This window comes from Macaca nemestrina, chromosome 1 (genome assembly GCF_043159975.1).
Source record: "Macaca nemestrina isolate mMacNem1 chromosome 1, mMacNem.hap1, whole genome shotgun sequence".
NCBI lineage: Eukaryota > Metazoa > Chordata > Mammalia > Primates > Cercopithecidae > Macaca > Macaca nemestrina.
Genome location: NC_092125.1, coordinates 112,820,087 through 112,847,161, shown reverse-complemented (window position 1 = coordinate 112,847,161; position 27,075 = coordinate 112,820,087). Strand labels below are relative to the sequence as shown.

The 27,075-nt window shown below is 42.0% G+C and overlaps 1 protein-coding gene across 24 annotated transcripts in view; it reads left to right on the top strand.

Annotated features, from left to right (window-relative positions):
* LOC105479022 (myomegalin) overlaps window positions 1–27,075 on the top strand; it is a 220,063-nt gene that overhangs the window by 62,161 nt on the left and 130,827 nt on the right. For 23 of the 24 annotated variants that reach the window (XM_071069792.1, XM_071069790.1, XM_071069844.1 and 20 more), the window contains exon 4: window positions 15,166–15,276. In XM_071069792.1, coding sequence (XP_070925893.1) covers window positions 15,166–15,276 — 111 coding nt within the window. Of the gene's footprint in view, window positions 1–14,937; window positions 15,277–27,075 lie in introns of those variants that run through there. The other variant, XM_071069852.1, reaches the window with a different exon arrangement.

Genomic DNA, 27,075 nt, shown 5'->3' with positions numbered 1-27,075 from the left:
CAAAGATGGACATGAGATTCCATTCTCAAAGAATGTACCATCTGATTGGGGCATAAAAAATTTAAATTATACAAGAAATTTAATTTAAATAACATCTAAGGCAATATTGAAAGAGATATTTCAAGATGGGAGTACTTGCCAAACTAACGTATGTTTTTAAAACTTAAATATGGCCAGGCGTGGTGATCATGCCTGTAATCCCAGCACTTTGGGAGGCTGAGGCGAGCGAATCACCTGAGGTCGGGCATTGGAGACCAGCCTGGCTAACATGGTGAAACCCCATCTCCATTAAAAATACAAAAATTAGCCAGGCGTGGTGGCATGCACCTGTAATCCCAGTTACTCAGGAGGCTGAGGGAGGAGAAGCACTTGAACCCAGAAGGCAGAGGTTGCAGTGAGCCGAGATCAAGCCCTGCACTCTAGCCTGGGCTACAAAGCAAGACTCTGTCTCAAATAAATAAATAAATCTTAAATACTAGAACATTTTTCTAATTTGCATGCATGCATGTGTGTGTGTGTAAACTTTTCAAAGTTGTAAATATTAGCTTACATTTGGTTATACAATTAATAAAGAAACTTTATCAAAAAGAATGAAATTACAAAAGTTGGACAACCCTGAACATTCTGAAAGGTATGATTACCAACACAGAAAAGAGAGCAATCACTTTCACAGAGAATGTAGCACTTGAATTAGAACAATTCTTTTTGTAATTTTAAATTATCTGCTTTCTGTCTCCTCATTAGAACTTGTTGTCTTCTGTTCTCCATTGTTCGAAGAGAAGCCCTACCTTGCCTTCTGTGGACTTTGCAAAGTTTCCATTCTAATGATAATTTCCATTCCAATACTAAATTTAAAAAATAACAACAAAGATCATGATACCAATTAATATTTGTAAGTGCTTACAGTGTGCCAAGTTCTGAGAATGCACTTGACCTTATTATCTTATTCAGTTCTCCTAATAGTCTTCTGAGGTTGGTACAACCATTGTCTTCATTTGTAAAGAGAGAGACACTGGAGCTAGGAAAACACTAGTAATTGATGGAAAGTGCTGGAGCTGGGATTTGGACATAAGTGTACTGGTTCTAATGCCTGAACTCTTAGTCACAATTTTATTATGCCTATTGATAGCTGACCCCCTTATTCATTTGTTTGTTAATCCACTCATCCACTTATGAGTGCGTTGTGTGTGCCAGGCCATGTTCTACCTGTTAGTTGCACAATGACCAAGGATGAATGTATGAAAATATGTATTTTCGGCTGGGTGTTGTGGCTTACGCCTGTAATTCCAGCACTCTGGGAGCCTGAGGCAGGCGGATCACCTGAGGTCAGTAGTTCGAGACCAGCGTGGCCAACATGGTGAAACACTGTCTCTCCTAAAAATACAAAAGTTAGCTGGGCATGGTGGTGGACTCCTGTAATGCCAGCTACTCAGGAGGCTGAGGCAGGAGAATTGCTTGAACCCAGGGGCAGAAGTTGCAGTGAGCCGAGATTGCCACTGTACTCCAGCCTGGGTGATAGAGCTAGACTCTGTCTCAAAAAGAAAAAAAAGAAAGAAAAGAAAAGAAAATGTATGTTCAAGGATGAGTGTTTATTTCAGTATTCTTTATACCAATATAGTATTAGTACTTAAGGTGAGGATTATTTCAAGTGTGGAATATGTATACAATAGAACATTATAGAGCAATGTACTTACTTGGGAGGATGTCCATTATAACAAATTTGAGATTAAACAAAACAACAGCAACAACAATTTGACTGAATATTACAAAAAATAAGATCTCATTTTTGAGGGAGAAAAGATGGAAATGTCTGGAAGGATACATACCAAAATATTGATATTGATTATGTATGGATGATGGAATTAGCCTATTGCCTTCTTTATAACTTTGAGTATTATATTTATTTTAATTATCTATTCACTGAGAAAATATTCTAAGGCTTTTAATATGTGCAGCATGCCTTAAACATTGCAGATGCAATACTGAATAGGCAAACATGGTTCCTGCCTTCACAGAGTTTACAGATTAGCAAATTCCACCAGAATGTAATTATTATTGTAATAGAAGTAAAGAGTGCTATGGAAAATATAGCTGGGCACTTACTCAATCTGAAGAGGTTGGGGGATTCAGGGAAAGTTTCCTAGAGGAAACTGCCTCTAACCAGGGACCTGAAGAAGGAATAAGAATTAGCCACTAATAAGGGGGTGGGAGTGTGAGAATGAAGAATGTTCCTTGCATAGGAAATAGCTTGAATCAAGATCCAGAGGAGAGAAAGAACCATAATCAGTATTCCTAGAGCATGGGATGTAAGGAATGCAGAGAATTGAAACCGGAGAAAAGAGAGAGGAGTCATCGTACAGAGTCTTGCAAGTTATGTAAAGGCTTTCACATTTTATCTGAGCTCAAGAGAGCTGCTGAAAGCTTTTAGTCAGAGAGGCGACATGATCAGATGTTCCTCTTAGAAAGATCCTTTTGGCTTCTGTATGGACTCTGCCTAGGAGGAGTAGTCTAGAGGCAGAGAAAACAGTTAGAAGGCTGTTGCAGCATTCCAGGCAAACGTTGGTGGAGATGCCAGTATAAAAATTAGAGAAATGGACAGGTGAACGAGATTTCAGAGGCAGAATGTATAGGGCTAAGCCATTGATTGGATGTAGAACCAGTGAGGCTGAAGAAACCCAAAGATGACTGACCACCCATTCATCTCTTCACTCACATCCTACCCACTGTCACCTTGTCATAAACCTCCAGACTACCTTCACCTCTCTCTTCAATAACACGAGTTATTTGTTCAAAGTCTGCCTTTTCTGTTAGAGCATGAGCTCACCATAGCAGGGACAGTGGTTGTCTTTTCACTGCTAGATAGTGATTAGCATAATGCCTGGTACGTAGTAGGCATGCCCCTTTTCTTTTCTTCTTTTTTGTTTGTTTTGGATGAATAAATGATGTCAAGTTTTCTCGCTTGGGCAACAACTAGGTTATGCCCTCCACTGAGAAAGAGAACAACTGGAACAGGCACATGTACTACTTTTATGACCAGTGAAGCAACAGCAACACAAACCAAAAAACAGTAAAGTGATTTCTGTTTTTGGAAGAAAAGTAAAGACGATTCTTCCTGTTATTAAGGAACTCCAAATCTCCTGGGGAGACAGTCAAACAGATAATCCCCATATACTGTGAAATGGGCCACAATAAGAGTAGGTCCGCAGTGCTGTGGAAGCATTCAGGAGGAGCCCTTGCCCAGGCATTAGGGCCCGATAGGTTTCTTTCAGTAGGTAATTTCTGACTTAGATCCCTATGGGTGAGTTGGGATTAGTTAAGTGAGAGCTGGGTGGGAATTAAAGAGAAGTGACATTCCAGGCTAATGCTCCTCCCCATGCAAAGTCCTGGAGGGAGCGTGAGCCTGGTGAATTCAGGAATAGGAGGCTTTCTGTCATAGATGGAGCAAGGGAGGGTCAATTGGGGTTCATGTTGGCTGTGTCTTTTCCCTTATCCCCCTACTTCTGGTCAAGGCATTATTGTTGCAGCCATGGGCATTCATGGTGTTACTGTGGACTCTTGACTTTTTGTTTGTTTCTTTTTTTTTTTTTTTTTTTGAGACGTGGTCTTGCTCTGTCATCCAGGCTTGAGTGCAGTGACACACTCTTGGCTCACTGCAGCCTTGACCTCCCGGGTTCAAGAGATCCCCCACCTCAGCCTCCTGAGTAGTTGGGACTACAAGAACATACCATCACGCCTGGCTAACTTTGATTTTTTAAACTTTATTTTATTTATTTATTTATTTATTTGAGATGGAGTTTCACTCTTGTTGCGCAGGCTGGAGTGCAATGGCGCGATCTCGGCTCACCGCAACCTCCACCTTTCAGGTTCAAGTGATTCTCCTGCCTCAGCCTCCTGAGTAGCTGGGATAGCAAGCATGTGCCACCACACTGTCTAATTTTGTGTTTTTAGTAGAGACGGGGTTTCTCCATGTTGATCAGGCTGGTCTCAAACTCCTGACCTCAGGTAATCCACCCACCTTGGCCTCCCAAAGTGCCACTGCACCTGGCCTGTCTTTTTATTTTTTGTAGAGACAAGGTCTCACTATGTTGCCCAGGCTGGTTTCAAGCTCCTGGCCTCAAGTAATCCTCCTGCCTTGGCCTCTCAAAGTGTTGGCATTACAGGTATGAGCCACCGTACCCAGCAACTCTTAGCTCTTGTGACCAGAGCAGGTCCTAGTCATGGCTTCAAAATTGCCTTCACTCCCAGAAAAAAAATGGAGAAAGGATTATTTAAAATCTAGAGAAAAAGGTGAGGCCATAAGTCACTCTTTCTGAATTCCAGAAGCTCAGCAAATAATCTGAGTTGAACCAATTGTGAACAAACACCAAGTCCTGTTGATGCTGATTGGGCCAAAGTGATGGAGAATCTAGTTTGGAGTCTGGTAATCCTTGGGAGGCCCCAGCATCACTGCAGCTCAACTATCATTCCTGCCTTGCAGCTCATTTAACAGCCTCTGGCAGCACTATTTCTGGCTGGGCCATCTATTTTTGGTGGCCAGGGAAGTTGTTATTTGTTTTGTTTTGTTTTGATATGGTTTACAGTGCTCTAGTGCAATGATGAAGATAACACCTGGTTATTCCAGGACTGGGGGTGGTGTGGGTGTGTATCTATGTTGGGGAAGGCAGCGGGAACATTATCTTGACTCCTGTTCTTTATCCGCATGATGAGGCTGCCTAAGACAGGGTTTATTAATCAACCTGATGCAATAGCTCTGTCATTAGTGCTCTTGTTATCAGGCCAGTTATTTCAAGAAAAGGCTGTGTACAGGATGGGTATCAGTATGCTTCCGAGTGTTAGGGGAAAAAAAGTTGAATGGTATTATTAATATTTTAGGATTTAAGAGACTCTGGAACTTCAGGAATTATGTTAAAATTTCAGAAACAGAGTTTTAGAAGGGTGACTTGTTTGTTTATTGTATAATCCAAAAGCAAAAAGCAGGACTTTGTGGAATTCATAGTCAGCTTTCTGAAGCAGGTATCAGTAGTTGGCTTCTGAGACAAGGGTAGAAACACCATGTTAAGCCGGATGCAGTGGCTCATGCCTGTAATCCCAGCACTTTGGGAGGCCAAGGCGGACGGATCACCTGAGGTCAGGAGTTCGAGACCAGTCTGACCAACATGGAGAAACCCCATCTCTACTAAAAATACAAAATTAGCCAGGCGTGGTGGTGCATGCCTGTAATCCCAGCTACTCGGGAGGCTGAGGCGGGAGAATTGCTTGAACCTGGGAGGCGGAGGTTGCAGTGAGCTGAGATCGCGCCATTGTACTCCAGCCTGGGCAACAAGAGCGAAACTCCGTCTCAAAAAAAAAAAAACAAAAAAGGAAACACCATGTTGGCATAAAAGAGTTGATGAGTGGAACACCAAGTTAGTTGGCTCTGGTTGACATTTTCCATGGTAGAATGTGGTGCGTGAAAGTTATGCATATTTTTCAGAACAGCCTAATACTTATGTATTAGATCATATGTTTCTGTTTTATCTGAGGGTTATCACAAAACTTTACCTCTTTATAAAACTTAATAATCTGTGAGTATTCAGTATTGAGAGCCACTTAGAGGATAGATACTTCGTCTGACCCTTCTTTTAAGGCCGTATAATATAGGTAGGAGTGGTATACAGAATATTTAGACGTGATTCATTCTAAGCCATTTACCTTTAACTGAATTGAATCAAATTTGACTTTAACTGAATGTTTATCATTAAAAATAATCTCTTTTAAAAGATAAAGGATTGAGTTAATTACTTCTCTCAGCTTTGGTTTATCTCTTTGTCTTCTTTTAAAAACAAAGCTTTATTGAAACAAGTAACACTCTATACAGCTCACCTTCTTAAATTGTACAATTCTATGATTTTAGTATATTCACAGAGTTGTGCAACCATCACCACTGTCTAATTTCAGTATGTGCGTCTCACTCCAGTAGGAAACCTCATACCTATTAACACTCACTTCCCATTTTCCCTCTCCTTGGTTCCCGGAAACCACTAATCTACTTTCTCCCTGGATTTGCCTATTCTGGACATTTCATATAAATGGAATTATACAGAATGTGACCTTTTGTGTCTGGCTTCTTTCAAATTATCGTATAATGTTGTCAAGGTCATTTATGTTGTAGCATGTATCAGTACTTCACTCCTTTTTATGGCTGAGTAATATTCTATGATTTGGATATGCTAAATGTTGTTTATCCATTCATCAGTTGAAGGACATTTGAGATACTTCCAATTTTGGCTATTACGAATAATGCTGCTATGAACATTTGTATACAAGATTTCATGTGGCCATATGTTTTCAATTTTCTTGTGTATATAACTAGGAAAGGAATTGCTAGGTCATATGGTAACTCTTTGTTTAACTTTTTGAGAGCCAACTTTAGTTTATTCATCTTGAAAAGGAAGAAAACAATTTTTTTTAACATAGATCGGTGGTCAGATCCTTTAGGGTCACCAGGAAGATTATTTACAGTGAAGGATACTTTTTGAAAAGTTACAGGGGGCCTGAGGTAGAAGAGGGAATACCTTATCAGTTGCAAGTGAATCCCAGGCTCAGAAGGGTCATACAGTCTCATGATTAAGGCCCTGATGCGTATCAGTATGGGGTCAAAATGTTGGAGTTATAGTCTGTGCTCCTCCACTTTTTCAGTGAACAACTCAGTTAACCTCCTGATGTCTCTCTGTCCTAGGCAGTAAAATGGGGATCATCATATCTCCTACTTCAAAGGTTGTGGTAAAGATAAATGAAATAATACACGTGGAAGTGCTTGGTACATTGTCAAATCCAATGTAGATGATTGTTGTTGTGAAGACGGTATAATGGTATCTGATTAACTTTGTAATACAGGGCCAAGTCATTCAAAACAGCCAGGAATTAAACTTTTTATCTGTACAATTCAGATTTTATGAGAACAGCATAGAGACGCTCAGACACATAGATGTATTATAAATAAAATATGTGTGTGTAAAATGAACCAGCCCTCTCTTCTTCCTGCCCCATCTCTTCTTATCTATCCCCATCCCCAATCCAAAATAAGATGAGCTCCTGGTTGTAGTTCCCTGGGTGCTAAAAAGCAGGAAATACTCCCCAGACATTTGTGTACCCTTCCCATAGGGCTGTTTTGAAAATATGACAATTAGTAAAGTTATAGGTTAAATCGCCTATTGGGCATCATCCTTGAGTCATTGTTACTGCTTTTGTCTTAGAAATACGGTGTCTTTTACATGCACTTACCGCTTCTGTAGCACAAGGCAGCCAGAGCTCTCAGCCTCAACAGGTAGACTCTCATTACCTTTTAGGGCTACAGGAGAGCCTGTGGGCATTCTGAAATTCTTCAGAAAGTAATAGCTCTCTCACTGGCCTTTGCTAGGAGTGTTCCTATAAGAAAATGTGTTTTAAGCACAGAATTTCAGGATGGCCAAAGGTCTTAAAAGCCCTCTAGATCTAACTCCTAGCTGATGTGGGAAATCTTTTAACAGTATCCCTGACAGGTGATTCTTTAGTTTTGGTCAAGCCCCTTTTGTGACAGGAAGTTTATTCTGTCTCATGATGTATGTGCTCGCTAAAAATCTGATGTATAGACATATGGATGGAGTGTGGTAATATCTTTATTACATCTAACTTTACTAGAGAATTTATCCTTATATCTAATTGATAACTGCCTCCCTGTAATTCCTACTTTCATTCCTTTTAAAATAGTTTCTTAAAAATTATAAACTGTTTTACAAACAACAGGAATATACAAAGAATAATTAAACACTTGTCCATGTATTGAGTATCTAAATGGTGGCAAACATTATTTTTAGTTTATTTGTCTCAGGTGAAGAAACAAAAGTGAGCATTACAGATACAGTTGCAACCTTGTTAGTATCCTGCCCACATCCCAGTCTTCTGACCGCCTTCCTATAGTTAACTATTAAGTAGTTTCCTCAAAATGACTCAATGAGCATGCCTGTAATCCCAGCACTTTGGGAGGCCGAGGCGGGCGGATCACCAGGTCAGGAGATCCGGATCATCCTGGCTAACTCGGTGAAACCTCGTCTCTACTAAAAATACAAAAAAATAGCCGGGCGTGGTGGTGGCGCCTGTAGTCCCAGCTACTCGGGAGGCTGAGGCAGGAGAATGGCGTGAACCTGGGAGGCGGAGCTTGCAGTGAGCCGAGATCGCGCCACTGCACTGCAGCCTGGGCGACAGAGGAGACTCCGTCTCAAAAAAAAAAAAAAAAAAAAAAAAGACTCAATGAGAAAAAGGAGAGCCAGGATTTGAATGTTGCTCTTCTTAGCTCAAAGCTATTGCTCTTTTCACAATTCCATGCTACCCAACCTAGATAAATACGTATAATAGTGATCGTATTTATTGTCTATGTGTAAACGGATGTAAAGTGTCAAGGGTTACTTAAAGCACTTCTCTTCTGTTCTTCTGTTTGCCATATTAACTTATTTTAAAAATATTTTTCTTTTCTTTCTTTCTTTTTTTTTTTTGTGAGACAGAGTCTTGCTCTGTTGCCCAGGCTGGAGTGTAGTGGCGTGATCTCGGCTCACTGCAAGCTCCGCCTCCTGGGTTCACGCCATTCTCCTGTCTCAGCTACTGCTGGGACTACAGGTGCCCGCCACCCCCACACCCGGCTAATTTTTTGCATTTTTAGTAGACATGGGGTTTCACCGTGTTAGCCAGGATGGTCTCGATCTCCTGACCTCGTGATCCACCCGCCTCGGCCTCCCAAAGTGCTGGGATTATAGGCGTGAGCCACCACGCCTGGCCTTAAAATATTTTTATGTTCAAGGAAGATAGAGATAAAAATTATCCACAGATACCAAATTAGTAGAGTTAAAATTGTGGAAGTTTTATTATATTTGAGAATAATTTGTCCATTAAGATGATTAATCATTTTTTGTTAGTGAAGCTTTATTTTTAGGAGAAAGATTGGTAAAAAATTAATATGTTTTCAAGTACATTCATTAGATGAGCTATCTGGGGGGTCTGAGTATGATTAAGCAAATGTCAAGCTGGGTTTTTTTCAAGGCAGACTTGACAGTTGGTTGTGTTAATGGGGCATGACAGGCAACAGCTGGGTGGTAATCCTCCTCCTACTGTTGGTATCGATTGAGTCTTTATTTACGTCGTATTTCTAGTCTGGACTAGGACGTTATTCCAGGGGTAGAATGAAGAAATTAAGGAAAAAGAAGGGAAGAGCCATTAAAGTTTGCAAGAAACATTTTGAGACCAAAGTAAAGATATTAGATGTACTATGAGAAAAAGCAAGAACAAAGGTAGAAGCACAACCCCTTGCTCAAGAATCTGCAGTGTTTTATTTCCTAAGCAATGCAGAGGTTATCAACACACAGGCCTGTATGCTGTGAGCTAGTAGGTTGTGTGTGCATCTCAGCTATGTGTGCCTTTGTTTGGTAAAGCTTTTTTAAATTTCTTTTCCAAGTTTCCACATGCAGCACTGATGTTTGTTAAAGCTGCAAGGAAAGAAGTAAGACGAAACCTAAGCAGTACACAAAGAAAATAATCTTTCCAGTCAGCAGTTCCTGACCCTCCCCACCCCCACTGCCCTCCTCCCCACCACTTCCCTTCCCCTAACTCTTGTCCAGATTGAGAGCCAGGATCCTGGAGGGGCAAACTCCAGGCTCCTCACCCTGACTTTCAAGATCTCCCTGAAACGGCTTTTTATTTCCCCTCATCTCTGTGTCCTATTTCAGGACAGTATGTGCCCTTTGCTTTGGCCTGGTGGACACTGTACTTTTGCTCATATTCCACCTGCCTGGACTGCCTTGTGCCTTTCCAAGCTCGACTCATCCTTTGAGACAGAGTCTTGTTCTGCTGCCCAAGCTGGAGTGCAATGGCATGATCTCTGCTCACTGCAGCCTCCACCTTCCAGATTGAAGCAATCCTCATGCCTCAGCCTGCTGAGTAGCTGGGACTACAGGCACGTGCCACCATGCCCGGCTAATATTTGTATTTTTAGTAGAGACAGGCTGGCCAGGCTGGCCTTGAACTCCTGACCTCATGTGATCCGCTCATCTGGACCTCCCAAAGTGCTGGGATTACAGGCGTGTGCTACCGCGCCTGACCCAGTTTTTACTATTTGTATAGTTGATATTGTCCTTTATATTTTGTCATATGTGTTTGTTCATATTTGTTCAGAACTGTTGTAGAAAGTCCAGATTCTGCATGGTATATTAAAATGAGTCTGTTAGAATAATTTCTTTTACTTATAATCTTTTTATAAGGAGGAATGCTATTAGGTGTGCTTTTCTATCCTAAAACATCTACATAATCTTGTGTATAGATTAAGTCATATTAATCCAATGAGAAATAAATCGGCAGGTTAATTACTCATCCATTCTTTAATTCAGCAAATATTTATTGAGCACCTGCCATGTACCAGGCACCATTCTGGGCACTGGTGACACAGCAGTGAACCAACCAAGAAAACAGCCCCTTTTTCTCAGGAAGTTTACATGCTGGTGGGGAGAGACAGACAAGAAACAAAACAAATAAGTGCATGTAGTATTTTAGAAGGTGATAGTGCTACGGAATAAAAAACAATGAAGGGGGAATCCGAGAGCTGGGATGAGGCACGGGGTGCCTAAATAGAGTATTCACTTCACTGAGAAGGTGACATTCGATCAAAGATGAAGAAGGTGAAGAGAGAATCCTGCACCTACGTAGAGAAAGAGCAGCCAGGCAGAAGGGTCAACAAGTTCAAAGGCATCGAAAAAGAAACCTTCTCTTGCTTCCTGTTTTTGAGAGACAACAAAGAGAAACAGTGTGGCTGGAGCAGAGAGCAGGGGGAGAGTGGTAGGAAGAAGTAGAGGAGGTAAGAGGAGAGGCGAGAAGAGAGTGTAGGGCGTCAGGCCTTGCAGTCTGGTGAAGGGACATCACCTTTCACTCTGTGTTAGATGGGAAGCCAGGGGGGCTCTCCAGCAGAGGAGTAATCCGACATATTTTAAAAGGGTCACTGTGGCTGCTGTGCTGAGAATAGGCTATAAGGGAACAAGAGTGGGAGCCAGAACACCAGTTAAGGGGCTATTCGGGTCGTGTAAGGAAAAGATGGCAGTACTGTGGATCAGGGTGGTAGAAATACCAGTGGCAGTAGCGGTAGTATAACATATATATAAAATATATATATAGTAGTATGATAGTATATATAATATAGTATAATGTATATTATATACATAATACAACAGCTACACCATATACATACTACCATATATGTTAATATATATACTATTATATATAGTATATATAATAAGATTTGCAGACAGATGATATGTAGGAGACAGAATGAATCAAGAATGATTGAAAGGTTTTAGGCCAAAAAATCTGAAAATATTGACTTGTTACAAATTGAAAAAACATGTAGTGAGGGAGGAGCATGTTTACTGGGAAAGATCAGGCATTCAGTTTCAGATATCACAAGTATGTGAAGTCTAAATTCAAGCAGAGATTTCTACTAGGAAGTCAGATATCAATTGGAGTTCAGGGAAAAGATCAGGGTGGGCATATAAACTTAGAAATTTAAGTGAACAAAACGTCCTTTTTTTTCCTATTCTAGAATAAGTGTTCTACCAAACATAGTTTCTTTGGGACTATTAAAATAAACTTTTTTCATAGTATTGGAAATCCATGAGATGAGCCAGGCCATATATAACAAAGCAAAACGTACGATATTTATGGAATACTTACCTATTCATTTATTCCACAAATATTTAGGGAGTGCTTCCTGAATATTATGCAATAAGAATACAAGGACACAAAATATGCCTTGTCAGCCCTCAAAACACTCTAGCTGGGTTGAGGTCATTATAAACAGGCTGTGGCAGCACAATGGGATTAATGCTGCTGGAGAGGTCTAGGTTGTTATGGAAGCTGTAGGAGTTTATGAAGACGTATTAGTCATTGACTTTTTCCTGCGGCAGCTTCAGACTAGTTGGAAAGATCAAGCACACAAAAAGTCGCATAACTCTAAAAGATGTAAATAACCTTCAAGATAACAAAAGCCACATCATAAGGCAGCAGATGAACACTTGTTAAACGTTAATATCTGCCTTAGAGTTCAAAAGAGGAAGAAGTCTTCCAGGCTAGGGTAACAGGAAAGGCTTTGCTTGGGTAGAATTTGGGAACATTCAAGTTGAATGATCTAAGCAAAGAGTTGAATATGTAGGGCTAGATCTTGGGTGAGAAGACTTGATTGGAGATTTGGGAGTTGTTTCAAAGGTGAAAGTATAGCCCTAAAAGTGGATAAAACCTCCATGGGGGAAAAAAAAAATGTGAACAGAAAAAAAGTAGAAGGAAAAAGTAGAAGGTAGAAGGCTAAGGACTTACCATTATTTAAATACCCACTTTCAGGAGCTGGCAAAAAACATAGAAAAAGGAGCCAGAGAGATAGAAGAACAAGATATCACAGAGGAAAGAGGCATAAATGTCCAACAGAAATCTAGGATGCATAAGAATACCCTTATGCATGGATTCATATGCAGTTTTACTTCTTGTAAAACTTATATGAAATTATCTTACCTGATAAAGGAATCTAAGCAGACAGCCAAAGCATGGTTAAACACTAATCTAGACTCTAGCACTCTGGCTTCCTTTGAGCAAAATGGAGGTGATAATAACTGGGTTATCACCTTGCAGAGCTTAGACCAGGAAAGGGCCTTAAAAATCACTAATTTTGGCCAGGCGCAGTGGCTCATGCCTGTAATCTCAGCACTTTGGGAGGCCGAGGTGGGAGGATCACAAGGTCAGGAGATCGAGACCATCCTGGCTAACACGGTGAAACCCTGTCTCTACTAAAACTACGAAAAATTAGCCGGGCATGGTGGCGGGCACCTGTAGTCCTAGCTACTCAGGAGGCTGAAGCAGAATGGCTTGAACCCGGGAGGCGGAGGTTGCAGTGAGCTGAGATTGCACCACTACACTCCAGCCTGGGTGACAGAGCGAGACTCCGTCTCAAAAAAAAAAAAAAAGAAAAAAGAAAAATCACCAATTTTAAAGTGAGGACAGTTAGGCCTCTAGAGAAGTGCACGCCTACGGTCGATAACATAGCTATTTAGTAAGAGAACTGGGAATGGAAAAGGTTATTTTGAGTTGTTTTAACTTAGACTTTTTTCTTCACTGTCTCTAACTAAGCCTAATTGGCATTCTCTTATTCTAATAATTCAGATTTAGTGAAAATAGTTAAATGAATTTTAAATGTGTAGTTTTGTTTTTTCAAATGGTAAATATTTTGGCTTGCCTATTTTGCCTATTTATAATCTAAATCTATTTGGGAAAATGCTTCACTCTAATTATGCCCTCCTGAGGCCGCTTTATCCACTCAAACATTTTCTATCTTTCAAGGCAAAGTGCAAATTCAACTCCTAATGCAGCTTTCTCTGATCACCCCAGTAAGAACTGACTACCCTTTCTTACGGGCTCCCCCGGAGTCAACGTTTTTCAAACTTAGGCTGAAACTTCTTAGTGAGTCATGAAATCCATCTGGTGGGTCACTCCCAGAAAAAGAAACAGGAAATATCAGGGTACATCACATGGAGTGATGGTGACAATTACTTTTTGAAACACTTACTTCAATTAAGAGTGTATGCATATGTACTAGATTGCAATGTAACATGTAAAAGTTGAAAAGCACAGGTTTGGGGGATCATAATGTAAAACACATATCTTAACATGTCATGACCAGCTGTATGGCCACGTAGCTCTTTCAGAGTTGGGACTTTCTTGATCTATATGTCCCTCATGCCCAATGTCCTACCTGGTGGGTACTCAGGAGTTGTTGACTGGAATGATTATGAAGGTTTGGGAAGGATTTGGAAGACTGAAAAGCAGGTAGGTTGGGGAGGAAATAAGGGCTTGAATTAAGTGTAAAGTTTTTAGTTTCCTTTACCTTGGATATTAATATATTTTTTTTCAACCTGATATTATTGCCACCAAGAACCCATGTTTGGTATCTGTGCTGTGGGATTGTCTCCCATCACCTTCAGTGTAATGTGGTATAAATAATACTTCCTGCTAATGTTGCAGCTGTCACTCAAGGATCTTAAATTACTTTAGGAGCAAGATCTGTGATGAGTGCCCGACTCCACTTGGCAGGTGCCAGAGTTAAGAACCAGTGACTGCCTGAAATCTTTGGGCTCCAGGATGACGGCTCCCTCTTTGTCATCCTCCCACACTCTCTTCTGCCCATCCCTTCTTCCATGGAGGGAGGATCCCTTGACCCTGCCTCTTTCTGAACTTCGTAACTGGTTAACAGAAGTCTGCAAAGATTCCACTGAGCTAGAAGATTTGCTCTTTCTTTGTGGGTAGCTATGGTGTGTTTCGGGGGATGGCTCATGGCAATAAAGGCTATTAATTGAACTGCCTCAGAGCTCGAAAAGCTTGGGGCTGAAAATTGCAAAGGAACTCATTAGAGGTGAGCTGTGGATTATCAAAGGAAATCGAGACTCCTCTGGTTAGAAGCTCTTTGAGATTTGCACTGGACAGAAAGGGGATATTTGACATGTGGTTACCATTTTGTGGGCCATTTTATGTACATATGGTCTTTTCTATAGCAACCTTATTTCTTGCTTCTGGCCACAGTCCTTTTGGTCTTATAGTCCAAATCAGCCACAAGTCACTTAAATACCCCCTCCCCACCCTTTATTTCCTTCTCTTCTTTGCAACCTCACTGTCACCTTGAATTACTCCCCTCCGCCTTTCCTGGAAGCTCTTGGGGGTCATTCTCTCCTTTCCGAGAAGCTGTTAACTGCCTACAGTTGGGCCTGGGAGGCTCCAGGAGGGTGACAGCAGAGTCCTGGCTTGGAGTCGGGTTACACCACTTGTGTCTGAGTTCACGCAGCATGTTCCTCTGTCAGGGATTCCACAAATATCTCCCTGAGGTAAAAAAGGAAAGTGTGCTGCGCTCCAGCACCCAGAGCAGTGAGCCCAGTCCTGAGTCCCGGAGAGAGCTCCAGCAATAGGGGCCATGTCGCCATAGCCCCAGCTCTCCGTCCACAGCCTCAGCAGCGTCCCAGCCGGCTGGCTTCATGCTGCGGTGCAGCTGCACCATGTTCCTGGGTTGAGGGGGCAATCGGGCACGCTCCTCCCCATGGGTTGCCCATCATGTCTAATGGATATCGCACTCTGTCCCAGCACCTCAATGACCTGAAGAAGGAGAACTTCAGCCTCAAGCTGCGCATCTACTTCCTGGAGGAGCGCATGCAACAGAAGTATGAGGCCAGCCGGGAGGACATCTACAAGCGGGTGAGTGCAGGGGCCCGCTTCTCCAGGGCAGGGGCAGGGGCAGGGGACGGTTTGGCCTGCCAGTCGGTCGCTATTCCAGGCTCTTCCTAGCTGGCGCTGTTCTAGTCAGCGAGAGAGATGGGGTTTCCTCCAGCTCTGGTCACCTTAACAACCTGTGACCTTGGACAAACTCATTTCACCTCTCTGGTGCCTGCTTTCTGCTTTCCTTCTCTGTAAAGAAAGAGGGCCGGAATAAATCAGAGGCTCTCTCAAACTCTGACGTGGAATGGTGCGGAACAATCACCTTGGGAGCTGGTTTAAAATGTAGATTCCATGCCTCACCCTAGGGATTCCGATTTAGTAATGTGGGGGAAGGTGGGGTTAGAGGGTGGGGCTGGGGTGGATATTTGCATTTTTAATTATTTATTTATTTTAGAAACAGGTCTTGCCCTGTTGCTCAGGCTGGAGTGCAGGTGTCACCATCATAGCGCTGAAGCCACCAACTCTTGGGCTCAAATGATGCCTTCTGGCTCAGCCTCCTGAGCAGCTGGGACCACAGGCACGGGACACCAGGCCCAGATAATTAAAAAAAAAATGTTGGCAGGTCACAGTGGCTCATGCCTGTAATCCCAGCACTTTGGGAAGCCAAGGCAGAGAGAGGGCTTGAGGTCAAGAGTTTGAGACCAGCCTGGCCGACACAGTGAAACCCCATCTCTACTAAAAAAATACAAAAATTAGCGGGTGTGGTGGCACGTGCCTGTAGTGCGAGCTACTTGGGAGGCTGAGGCAGGAGAATTGCTTGAACCCAGGAGGCGGAGGTTGCAGTGAGACAAGATTGCACCACTGTACTCCAGCCTAGGTGACAGAGCAAGACTCTATCTCAAAAAAAAAAAAAAAAATCATACCAAAGGGCTGGCACTATGTTTTCCAGGCTGGTCTCAAACTCCTGGCCTTTAGATCCTCCCACCTCAGCCTCCGCAGTTGTTGGCATTATAGGCATGAGCCACTTTGCCTGGCAAAATATGCATTTTTAAGCAAGATCCCTGAGGTGGCTCTGAAGCGGACCATCTCCAGGTCATACCTCTCCCAGAGAAAGGCCCTTCCCAGCTCCAGCTTGGTGGGACAGAGAATGATGCTATGGAGAAAAGGGCAGGGGCTAAGGGTGTTTCTGTTCCTTGAGAAATTCATGTTTGCTTTTGAAGATCACTATGCAGATAAGCTTTTAAGACAGAATCTTAGGCATTTTTAGTCTTTGGAATAGCTTGCCTTAGAATGAAGAAGAGAGTAACCTGTGGGATAGCAGTTGGCCTGGGTGGAGTAGGAGGGGAAATGGCCGCTTCCTTGGATGGGAGGGCTATCTTGATTGACGGGTCAGTGATCGGGGTGGGGAAGGAAGACCTACTGGATTGGCTGAGCTGTGGGTGAGATAGGACAACACCTTGGTAAGAGGACATTGGGTTATGGGTTATGAAGATTAAGCCTCATAGCTGGTCACCACAATATTGGTTTCCTCAGTCCTCTCTGTGTCTGGACAAGCAGGACCTGAAGTGGCCCAAGTGACTGGGGACTGGTTGCTTCTGAGCTTATCAGAGATTCTAACTCTCCAACTGTTTACCCCAGAGGACTATACAAATATCATTTTCTATGTGTGCCCTGTCCTGTCAAGAGGATGACTGGGAAGCATTACAGGCTGCTAGATAACATCTTGGATCAGGGGAATAGCTGGTGTCTATGAGACCCAAATGATTATTTGGTAAATTCAATTAATGTGTATAGCTAAATCTGGGGAATTTAACCCTATTTCCTGTCTCTCCTGGGTTTCCATGTTTTAAGTCCAAATTTTCCAGAAGTTGGTCCATATTCACCTTTTATCTTTTATGTAGCTATGTAATGAGTGTCCCTCATTGGAGCTGCCAGGAGTCAAGAAGGATATTGCCAAGTGAGGGCTGGTAACAGAGAGATTGCGAGAGATGGAGGATGTGTGGGAGGATTTGCCTTAGGGTAGGAATAGTGAATGGATTTGTTCACTGTGCACAGGGAGGAACTTTCCCCATTAACTGTCTTCAAGGCAAAGAAGGAAAGGACAATTTCTTTGGTAATTTGAGGGAAAGGAGTTTTGTTTTTTGTTTCTTATTTTTTTTTTGAGACAGAGTCTCACTCTGTCACCCAGGCTAAAGTGCAGTGGCACAATCTCAGCTCACTGCAACATCCGCCTCCTGGGTTCAAGTGATTCTCCTGAGTGGCTGGGACTACAGACGCCTGCTACCACAGCTGGCTAATTTTTGTATTTTTAGCAGAGACATGGTTTTACCATGTTGGCCAGGCTGGTCTCGAACTCCTGACCTCAGGTAATCCGCCCACCTCAGCCTCCCAAAGTACTGGGATTACAGGCGTGAGCCACTGCGCCCCGCCAGGATTTTTTTTTTTTAAAGCTTGAATCAGATGGCTGCCTGAATCATTTGGTCTCACTCTCTGCTCCGCCCTAGCTAAAGATCTTTAGGAAACACTTTGGGTGGGGTGTGAGAAGGCACCATTTCTCACCTGGAGAGGTGTGATGAATGAGATTATTGGACCTGCACAAGGTGTATGTAGGGGGAGTGGAACACAGTGTATTGTCACATGGAGAGAGGACAACCCTTTTGCTAGACTCTAGTATTGCCATGGGTCCCCTACAGGAAGTAGATATGGTCCTGTCTCTATCTAGTCTTACGTGTGAGCAGAGTTGTCAGGCAGCTACTGCATCATATGATTTGAGGGATCCAAACTACTGTATTCTCTCCTGTTCCTTCTCACCAAATGTTTGTTCAATCTGCCTGTCATATTAATTTTCTCATTTGGCTATGATTATTTGAAAAGCGCTAAAGGCTTGTGTTAAAATGTTCTTATTACTTGGGAAACAGAACACATAAAGCCATTATCAATCATTCAGAGTTGAAATTAGTTTATCACACTATGTCATGATGAGGGATTGATAGGAACTAGAGCAGTTCTGGTTTATTTTATTTTATTTTTTGAGACAGGGTCTCGCTCTGTCACCCAGGCTAGAGTGCAGTGGGACCGTCACGACTCACTGCAGCCTTGACCTCCTGGGCTCAAGTGATCCTCCCACCCCAGCCTCCCAAGTAGCTGGGATTACAGGTGTACCACCACACTTGGCTAATTATATATATATATATATATATATATATATTTTTTTTTTTTTTTTTTTTCTTCAGAGATTGAGGTCTCACTATGTTGCCCAGGCTGGTCTCAAACTCCTGGGCTCAAGTGATCTTCCCACATTGGCCTCCTAAAGTGCTGGGATTACAGCCATGAGCCACCATACCCAGCCACAGTTCTGTTTTGATGTAAGAACAAGGGATTCGGAAAACACTGCATTAGGACCTATTGTCAACCAGGAGACCTAGGCAAGTTATTTAGCCTCTCTGAGCCTGTTCCAGCCTCTGTAGGACTGGCATTAAGAATAATGCTACAGAAACTGAGAATTATTTTTTCTATGAATAAATAGCAACCATGAAGATGAAATATCAAAACACTTTGTAAACTTAATAACATCACATATATATGAGAGGGTAGTAGTTATATTTCTACCAGTGGTTATAGTTATTATAAAATTTAAAAATGGGGACGAGGTTTGACTCTTTATAATCTCACCTTCATAATTCCCACAGATGTGTCTTATGTTCATTCTTGTTATTCATATTGTGATCCCACAAGATTAAGAAGATTAATTAGCAGCAATGTTGATGAAGAGATGTCATGGGTAACGTGCCCAATATCACATGGTAAATCGTGTGGTTCAGAGGATAATTTAGAGTACTGTTCTGTTACCAAACTTAGTAACAGAAGTTTGATTTTTCTGTTGCTAAGAAACAGAATTTTCTTGATTCTGATTTTTTTTTTCTTTAGTGTTGGAAGGACACTTCTTTAAAAAAAAAGTAGCAAAAACATTAAATCAAACTCAACTGAGTTAGAATCTGCAATAATTTGAGTGCTGTATGCGTGATTCTTTTTAAGAAAACCAGTGCTTGTGAAACATATGTAATGGAAAGTCTATTGTGAGTAGTAATTATTTTATTGATGTGCGTATTTATGCTACTGGGAATTTTTGTTGAGCTATTTGTACTTAAGAGTGAAAAATTACTCTTAGCGAGAAACAATAGAGTATCTGATTGACTTCAGGGAAGGGAAATACGGGCAACTTTGGGAGAAGAGGACTGGAGAGTGGGAAGAGTGGGTGCTATCCTTCTGTTTCCAAGTGGCAAGTCTTCTAGGTAGTTGATTGAGGAGACTAAAATAGATATAATCCTTACTTGTAAATGGAAGCTATAAGGATTTTAAATTATAAGAGGAGTTGTCAAAGCTAGAGAGTTGTGTTAAAAACCTGAGTATTGGCCGGGCGCGGTGGCTCACGCCTGTAATCCCAGCACTTTGGGAGGCCGAGGCGGGCGGATCACGAGGTCAGGAGATCGAGACCATCCTGGCTAACACGGTGAAACCCCATCTCTACTAAAAATGCAAAAAATTAGCCGGGCGAGGCGGCGGGCGCCTGTAGTCCCAGCTACTCGGGAGGCTGAGGCAGAAGAATGGCGTGAACCCGGGAGGCGGAGCTTGCAGTGAGCCGAGATCGCGCCATTGCACTCCAGCCTGGGCAACTAAGCGAGACTCTGTCTCAAAAAAAAAAAAAAAAAAAAAACCAAACCTGAGTATCAACCTTAAAGCAAGTAAATAAAAAAGAAGGAGTTTCTCTCTTTTAAGCTGTTCAGAGAATTAAGAAATAATCTTAAGAATCATCCTGGCCATGGATTAATAAAATAGTATTAATTCATACACAAAAATTGGTTTCTTGAGACTGGCTACTTTTTTGTTGAGTGTTTATCCTGTAAGTTTCCATTTTTGTAAATCATCATAATAAATTTTTTTAAAAAGGAAGAGGCTGCTTACCCTCAGTACCGACAGAGTGGGATAAATGCCTACATGATTAGGCACTGCTACCCCCTCTTGGTAGCAAATATTAATTGTAAGTTCAGTTTTTAGGGAAGACAATTTTAAACATACGAAGCAAGCAAAGGAGAAATCATTGCAGTACACGGACAGTGGAGCAAGATAAAGTGAGAATATGTTGTGAGTGGTCCACAGCTGAGTATGGCCCACTCCTAGGGAGACTGGCTTGTTAGCATTTCTGGACTGCAGCTGCTGTGGTAAGTAATTTTTGGGTGGCAACTTGGCTGACTTCCTCATTGTTGATTGCCTAATCCTGCATTTTCTCATATTAGCCAAGTGTGTCGCCACTGGAATCATGTCTGATCCTGGAATTTATGAAATCCACTGCTGTGTGGTAAACACCCAGTCTCCAAACAGCACACAAAACCATCATCCACTGGGTTTTGGCCCCTGATGACTACTTGTCCAACTTGTGTGAATTAAGTTTCCATTCTTTTTTTTTTCTTTTTTTTCTGTTTGAGACGGAGTCTCGCTCTGTCTCCCAGGCTGGAGTGCAGTGGTGCAATCTCGTCTCACTGCAAGCTCCGCCTCCCGAGTTCACGCCATTCTCCTGCCTCAGCCTCCTTAGTAGCTGGGACTACAGGCGCCCGCCACCACGCCCGGTTAATTTTTGTATTTTTAGTAGAGACGGAGTTTCACCATGTTAGTCAGGATGGTCTCGATCTCCTGACCTCGTGATCCGCCCGCCTTGCCTCTGAAAGTGCTGGGATTACAGGTGTGAGCCACCACGCCCAGCCTTTTTGTTTGTTTGTTTTTGTTTTTGTTTTCTTTTTTGAGACAAAGTCTTGCTCTGTCAGCCAGGCTGGAGTACAGTGGCATGAACTCGGCTCACTGCAACCTCCGTCTCCCGGACTCAAGTGATTCTCCTGCCTTAGCCTCCCAAGTAGCTGGGATTACAGGCGTGTGCCACCACACCTGGCTAATTTTTGTATTTTTAGTAGAGATAGAGTTTCACCATGTTGGCTAGGATGGTCTCAAACTCCTGACCTCAGGTAATCCGCCCGCCTCGGCCTCCCAAAGTGCTGAGATTACATGCATGAGCCACCGAGCCCGGTGGGAAATGGCATTTCAAACAGAAGAAACAATATACAAAAGCACAGAGGCGTACAAAAGCAATATGCACTTGGCACACTCAAATCATTCAGTATGGCTAGCTCATGTGGTTTGGAGGGCTTGTGGTGGTAGTAAGATGAGGCTGCAGGGGAGAAATCATGGAAAGCTTTGGACTTATCCATTCATTCATTAATAAACATTAGGTACCTGCTATGTTCCAAGTATTAGAAGTTGGGACTTCAAAGATGAGTAAACCACAGGTTCTAGAGTATAGTAAAAGGCAGGGACAGAGCTATGTACAAAGTGTAAGGAAACTCAAAGGGGGCCCTTCCATCCCAAATGAATAGAGTGAATGGAAAGAAAATCTGCAAAAGATTCTTCGTGATGACCCCTGAACTTCGTCTTCAAAGGGGAATAAGCACTAGTCAGTCAATGGACGATGAAGTAGAAGGACAGAGTTTTTGCCACAAGCAAAAGCCTTGAGGCAAGAAACCATAGGCTGCTTGCACAGAATTAGAAGTGGTTTAGTGTTGGTGGATTTAAGTACTAGGCAAAGAATGAGACTGATATGATGGACACAGTCTTTTGTGCCATTTTAAAGGGTGTAGACTTTATCTTGAGGAAGATAAGGCACCACTGAGGGGCTTTAAGCCGCAGGGAATCTGCTAGATCCCTCTGATGCATGGGAAAGGTGGATTCAAGAGAGTCAAGACAGGAAGTGAGTGAGAACAGACTGGCCAAGCCAAAGAAGACGAAGGCCCGAATGAGGGCTGTGGCAGTAGGAATAGAGAGGAGGCAACTCATCTTTAAAATATGTAAGAGGTAAAATATTTGTAGGATTTGATGATTGATCAGGATGGGAGAATTGAGGGAAAGGAGTCAAGAGGAAGGCCAGGCTAAGGCAAGTCACTTTTTCTGGGCTTCCGGTTCTTTGTGTTTAAATGATTGGGCTGGACCAGGATCGACACACACATCCCTCCCAGATGAAGTCCTGTGATTCTGGGCAGACAGCCTTTCTCTGGGCTCAGAGAAAGGAAGCTCTATGATACATGGGTGTTCTCACCCCGGCTTAGGTAGTTGCTTAAAAGAGACTCAGTTTCTCAGCTTCTCTGACAGCTTCTTAGGATGGGAGGTGGCAGGCAGAGCTGAGATGGCTTTAGAACTGCCAGCCAATGTCAGGGAAATCTAGTGCTGTTACCAGGTAGCCGGAGTTATAATTAGCCTAGTTGCTAGGGCAAGGCTGAGATTCTGTAAGCGTGGACTGCCAGCAACAGCTTTTCCCTGCTGGATGAATTTACTTGTTTGAAGGAACAAAGTGGGTATGGATGGGGTGTTTTAAAATGTGTTTTAGATAATTTAAATTTTGCCCTAGGTATAGGATATGTTTAAAGCAGAAAACAGGTTTGCGTTGGGGTAATCAACATCTTGCCTGGGGCAGAAGGAGGGAGAAAAAAATCTACTCTGATATATGTTTGGATAGCTGGAAAGAGACTTACTTTCACCTGAAGGACGATAAGTAAGAACATAAAATCACTGTTCGGAGGTGGAGAGGATCTTGAAGATAATCTACAACGTCCTTTCACTTTTTAAGAAAACCATTTATTTAAAAATAATTTGAGACTTAACAGCAAAGTTATAAAAATAGTATAGAGTGTTCCCATATGCCATTCACTCAGCTTCCTCTAAAGAATAAACCCTTCATTTTAAAGATAAGATGACTAAAGCTCAGAACAGTAATTTGCCTAACGTCACACAGTGAATTACTAGCCAAGCTGAGACTAGAATCCAGGAGCCCTAACTACCTGTTCAGGCTGCTTAGAATGACCTCTGGGATCTTCAACAAAAATTCCAGAAATGTAAGTGCTTGTCAGAACTTAGTTTTTCTTTCTTTTTGCATCGCTGGGCTAAAATAGAACCCGCGCAGCAGGAGCTAGAGTGATTCACGGATAGATGAATCTGCACTCTGTGCCTACTGCCAAAAGAAAAGATTTAGTTCCTCAGCCTCCTCAGGAGTTTCGTCCATGTTTTCCAAAGCCACTGTGAACATATTTTTCTCTTTTGCCTTGCTCCCTGCTCTGGCTTTTGCCATCTCATCTGATCAAGTTCAACTTCGCAGAGAAAGGTGGCTCTGTGATACATGGAGTAGGCACAGAGGGGGCTGGTGCAGACTGGAAAGGGGCCCGCCCTATCATGTTCAATAGCAGCTAATCCACCCACACACCGACAGCAGTGATCCGACTTGGTACATGCCGTTCTGTGAAGAGCTAAGTAATAGTCATGTGGCTTTTTGCCAAGCAACTTTAGAAGTGACTTTGGACCACAGTGGGCAGTTACCATCCCTGTTATTTAGAAACTTGGCTTGATGAAGTGGGGAGTGAATGAAAGGCACAGGCTGCCTTGTAATGCCAGCTTTTCATCTCCTAGCCTCATGGAAGCCCTGCTGCTGCGAAGAGCCACGAGCCACCTCTTCATGCACACAGGGCTTTAGAAAGCCCACCCAGAGGCTTGGGAAGAGGAAGCCCTTCTTTAAGGTCCCTGGGTGAGTGGCGGGGAGGCTGCCAGCATAAAGGCTATGATCTGGAGCTGCAAAAGGAGGGTCTAGGCACCAGTCAAGGGTCTGAAGTCAGTCAGTTCTTTCAGGTCACTTTTTCTTGGTAAGTCTGAGATCTTCTCCCTGAGACCACACAGGTAGCTGCGTCTCTCAGAGTTACTCCGTCAGACCTCCCACTCCAGATTCTCATCAGTCAAGCTCAGTATCTGCTCAACACAAAAGTAAATCTAGTCTTGCCCACTGTGAACTCCGAAAATTTGAGACAGGTCTCAGTTAATTTAGAAAGTTTATTTTGCCAAGGTTGAGGACACACACCCCTGGCACAGCCTCAGGAAGTCCTTATGACATGCGTCCAAGGTGTTTGGTGCACAGCTTGGTTTTATACATTTTAGGGAGACATGAGACATCAATCAATGTATGTAAGAAGTACATTGGTTTGGTCTGGAAAGGTGGGACAACGTGAAGCAAAGGCAGGAAAACTTGCAGTGGGGAGGGGGCTTCTAGGTCACAGATAGGTGAAAGACAAATGGTTGCATTCTTCTGAGTTTCTAACTAGCCTTTCCAAAGGAGGCAATCAGATATGCATTTATCTCAGTGAGCAGAGAGATAACTTTGAATAGAATGGAAGGCAGGTTTGCCTTAAACAGTTTCTAGCTTGAATTTTCCTTTTATTTTTTGTATTTTCATTTCCATAGGTCATTGGGGAACAGGTGGTGTTTGGTTACATGAGTAATTTCTTTAGTGGTGATTTGTGACATTTCGGTGAACCCATCACCCAAGCAGTATATACTGCACCCTATTTGTAGTCTTTTATCCCTCACCCGCTTCCCACCCTTTCCCTCTGAGTCCCCAAAGACTATTGCGTCATTCTTATGCCTTTGTATCCTCATAGCTTAGCTCCCACTTATGAGTGAGAACATACGATGTTTGGTTTTCCTTTCCTGCATTACTTCACTTAGAATAATAGTCTCCAATCTCATCCAGATCATTATGAATGCATTAATTTATTCCTTTTATTGGCTGAGTAGTATTCCATCATATATATATCCATCATATATACACACATATATATGATGGGTGTGTATATATACTATAGATACACACCACTTTCTTTATCCACGCATTGATTGATGGGCATTTGGTTTGGTTCTATGTTTTTGCAGTTGTGAACCGTGCTGCTATATGTATGCGTGTTCAAGTACCTTGTTTGTATAATGACTTCTTTTCCTCTGGGTAGATACCCTGTAGTGGGATTGCTGGATCAAATGGTAGTTCTACTTTTAGTTTTTTAAGGAATCTCCACACTGTTTTCCATAATGGTTGTACTAGTTTACATTCCCAGCAGCAGTGTAGAAGTATTCCCTGTTCACTGCATTCACATCTACATCTACTTTTTTTTTTTTTTTTAATGGCCATTCTTGCAGGAGTAAGGTAGTATCACATTGTGCTTTTAATTTGTGTTTCCCTGATTATTAGTGATGCTGAGCATTTTTTCACATGTTTGTTGGCCATTTGTATATCTTCTTTTCAGAATTGTCTATTCATGTCCTTAGCCCACTTTTTGATGCGATTGTTTGTTTTTTTCTTGCTGACTTGTTTGAGTTTGTTGTAGATTCTGGATGTTAGTCCATTGTCAGATATACAGATTGTGAAGATTTTCTCCCACTCTGTGGGTTGTCTGTTTACTCTGCTGACTGTTCCTTTTGCTGTGCAAAAGCTTTTTCGTTTAATTAAGTCCCAGCTGTTTATCTTTGTTTTTATTGAATTTGCTTTTGGGTTCTTGGTCATGAAATCCTTGCCTAAGCCAATGTCTATAAGGGTTTTTTCCGATGTTACCTTCTAGAATTTTTATAGTTTCAGGTCTTAGGTTTAAATCCTTAATCCATCTTGAGTTGATTTTTGTGTAAGGTGTGAGATGAGGATCCAGTTTCATTCTCTTACATGTGGCTTGCCAATTATCCCAGCACCATTTGTTGAAAAGGGTGTCCTTTCCCCACTTTCTGTTTTTGTTGGCTTTGTTGAAAATCAGTTGGCTGTAAGTATTTGAGTTTATTTATGGGGTTTTCTATTCTGTTCCATTGGTCTCTGTGCCTATTTTTATGCCTGTATCATGCCGTTTTGGTTACTATGGCCTTATAGTGTAGTTTGAAATCATGTAATGTGACGTCTACAGATTTGTTCTTTTTACTTAGTCTTGCTTTGGCTATGTGGGCTCCTTTTTGATTCCATATAAGTTTTAGAATTGTTTTTTCTAATTCTGTAAAGAATGATGGTGGTATTTTGATGGGAATTGTGTTAAATTTGTAGATTGCTTTTGGCAGTATGGTCATTTTCACAATATTGATTCTACCCATCCATGAGCATGAGATGTGTTTCCATTCATTTGTGTCGTCTATGATTTCCTTCAGCATGTTTTGTAATTTTCCTTGTAGAGGTCTTTCACCTCCTTGGTTAGGTATATTCCTAAGTATTTTATTTTTTTTTTATTTTTTGCAGCTATTGCAAAAGGGATTGAGTTCTTGATTTGATTCTCAGCTTGGTCACTATTGGTGTATAAAAGAGCTACTTATTTGCATGCATTAATTTTGTATCCAGAAATTTTGCTGAATTGTTTTATCAGTTCTAGGAGCTTTCTGGTGGAGTCTTTGGATTTTCTAAGTAAACAATAATATCTTCAGCAGTGACAGTTTGACTTCCTCTATACCAATTTGGATCCCCTTTATATTTTTCTCTTGTCTTGCTCTGGCTAGGACTTCCAAAACTATGTTGAAGATAAGTGATGAGAGTGGACATCCTTGTCTTGTTTCAGTTCTCAGAGGAAATGCTTTTAACTTTTCCCCAGTCATTATTATATTGGCTGTGGGTTTGTCATAGATGGCTTTTATTACATTGAGATATGTCCCTTGTATGCTGATTTAATCATAAGGGGATGCTGGATTTTGCCAAATGCTTTTTCTGCATCTGTTGAGATGATCATGGTGATTTTTGTTTTTAATTCTGTTTATGTGGAGTATCACATTTGTTGACTTGCATATGTTAAAAATCCCTGCATCCCTGGTATGAAATCCACTTGATCATAGTGGATTATCTTTTTGATATGTTGTTGGATTTGGTTAGCTAGTATTTTATTAAGGATTTTAGTATCTATGTTCATCAAGGATATTGGTCTGCAGTTTTCTTTTTTGGTTATGTCCTTTTCTGGTTTTGGTATT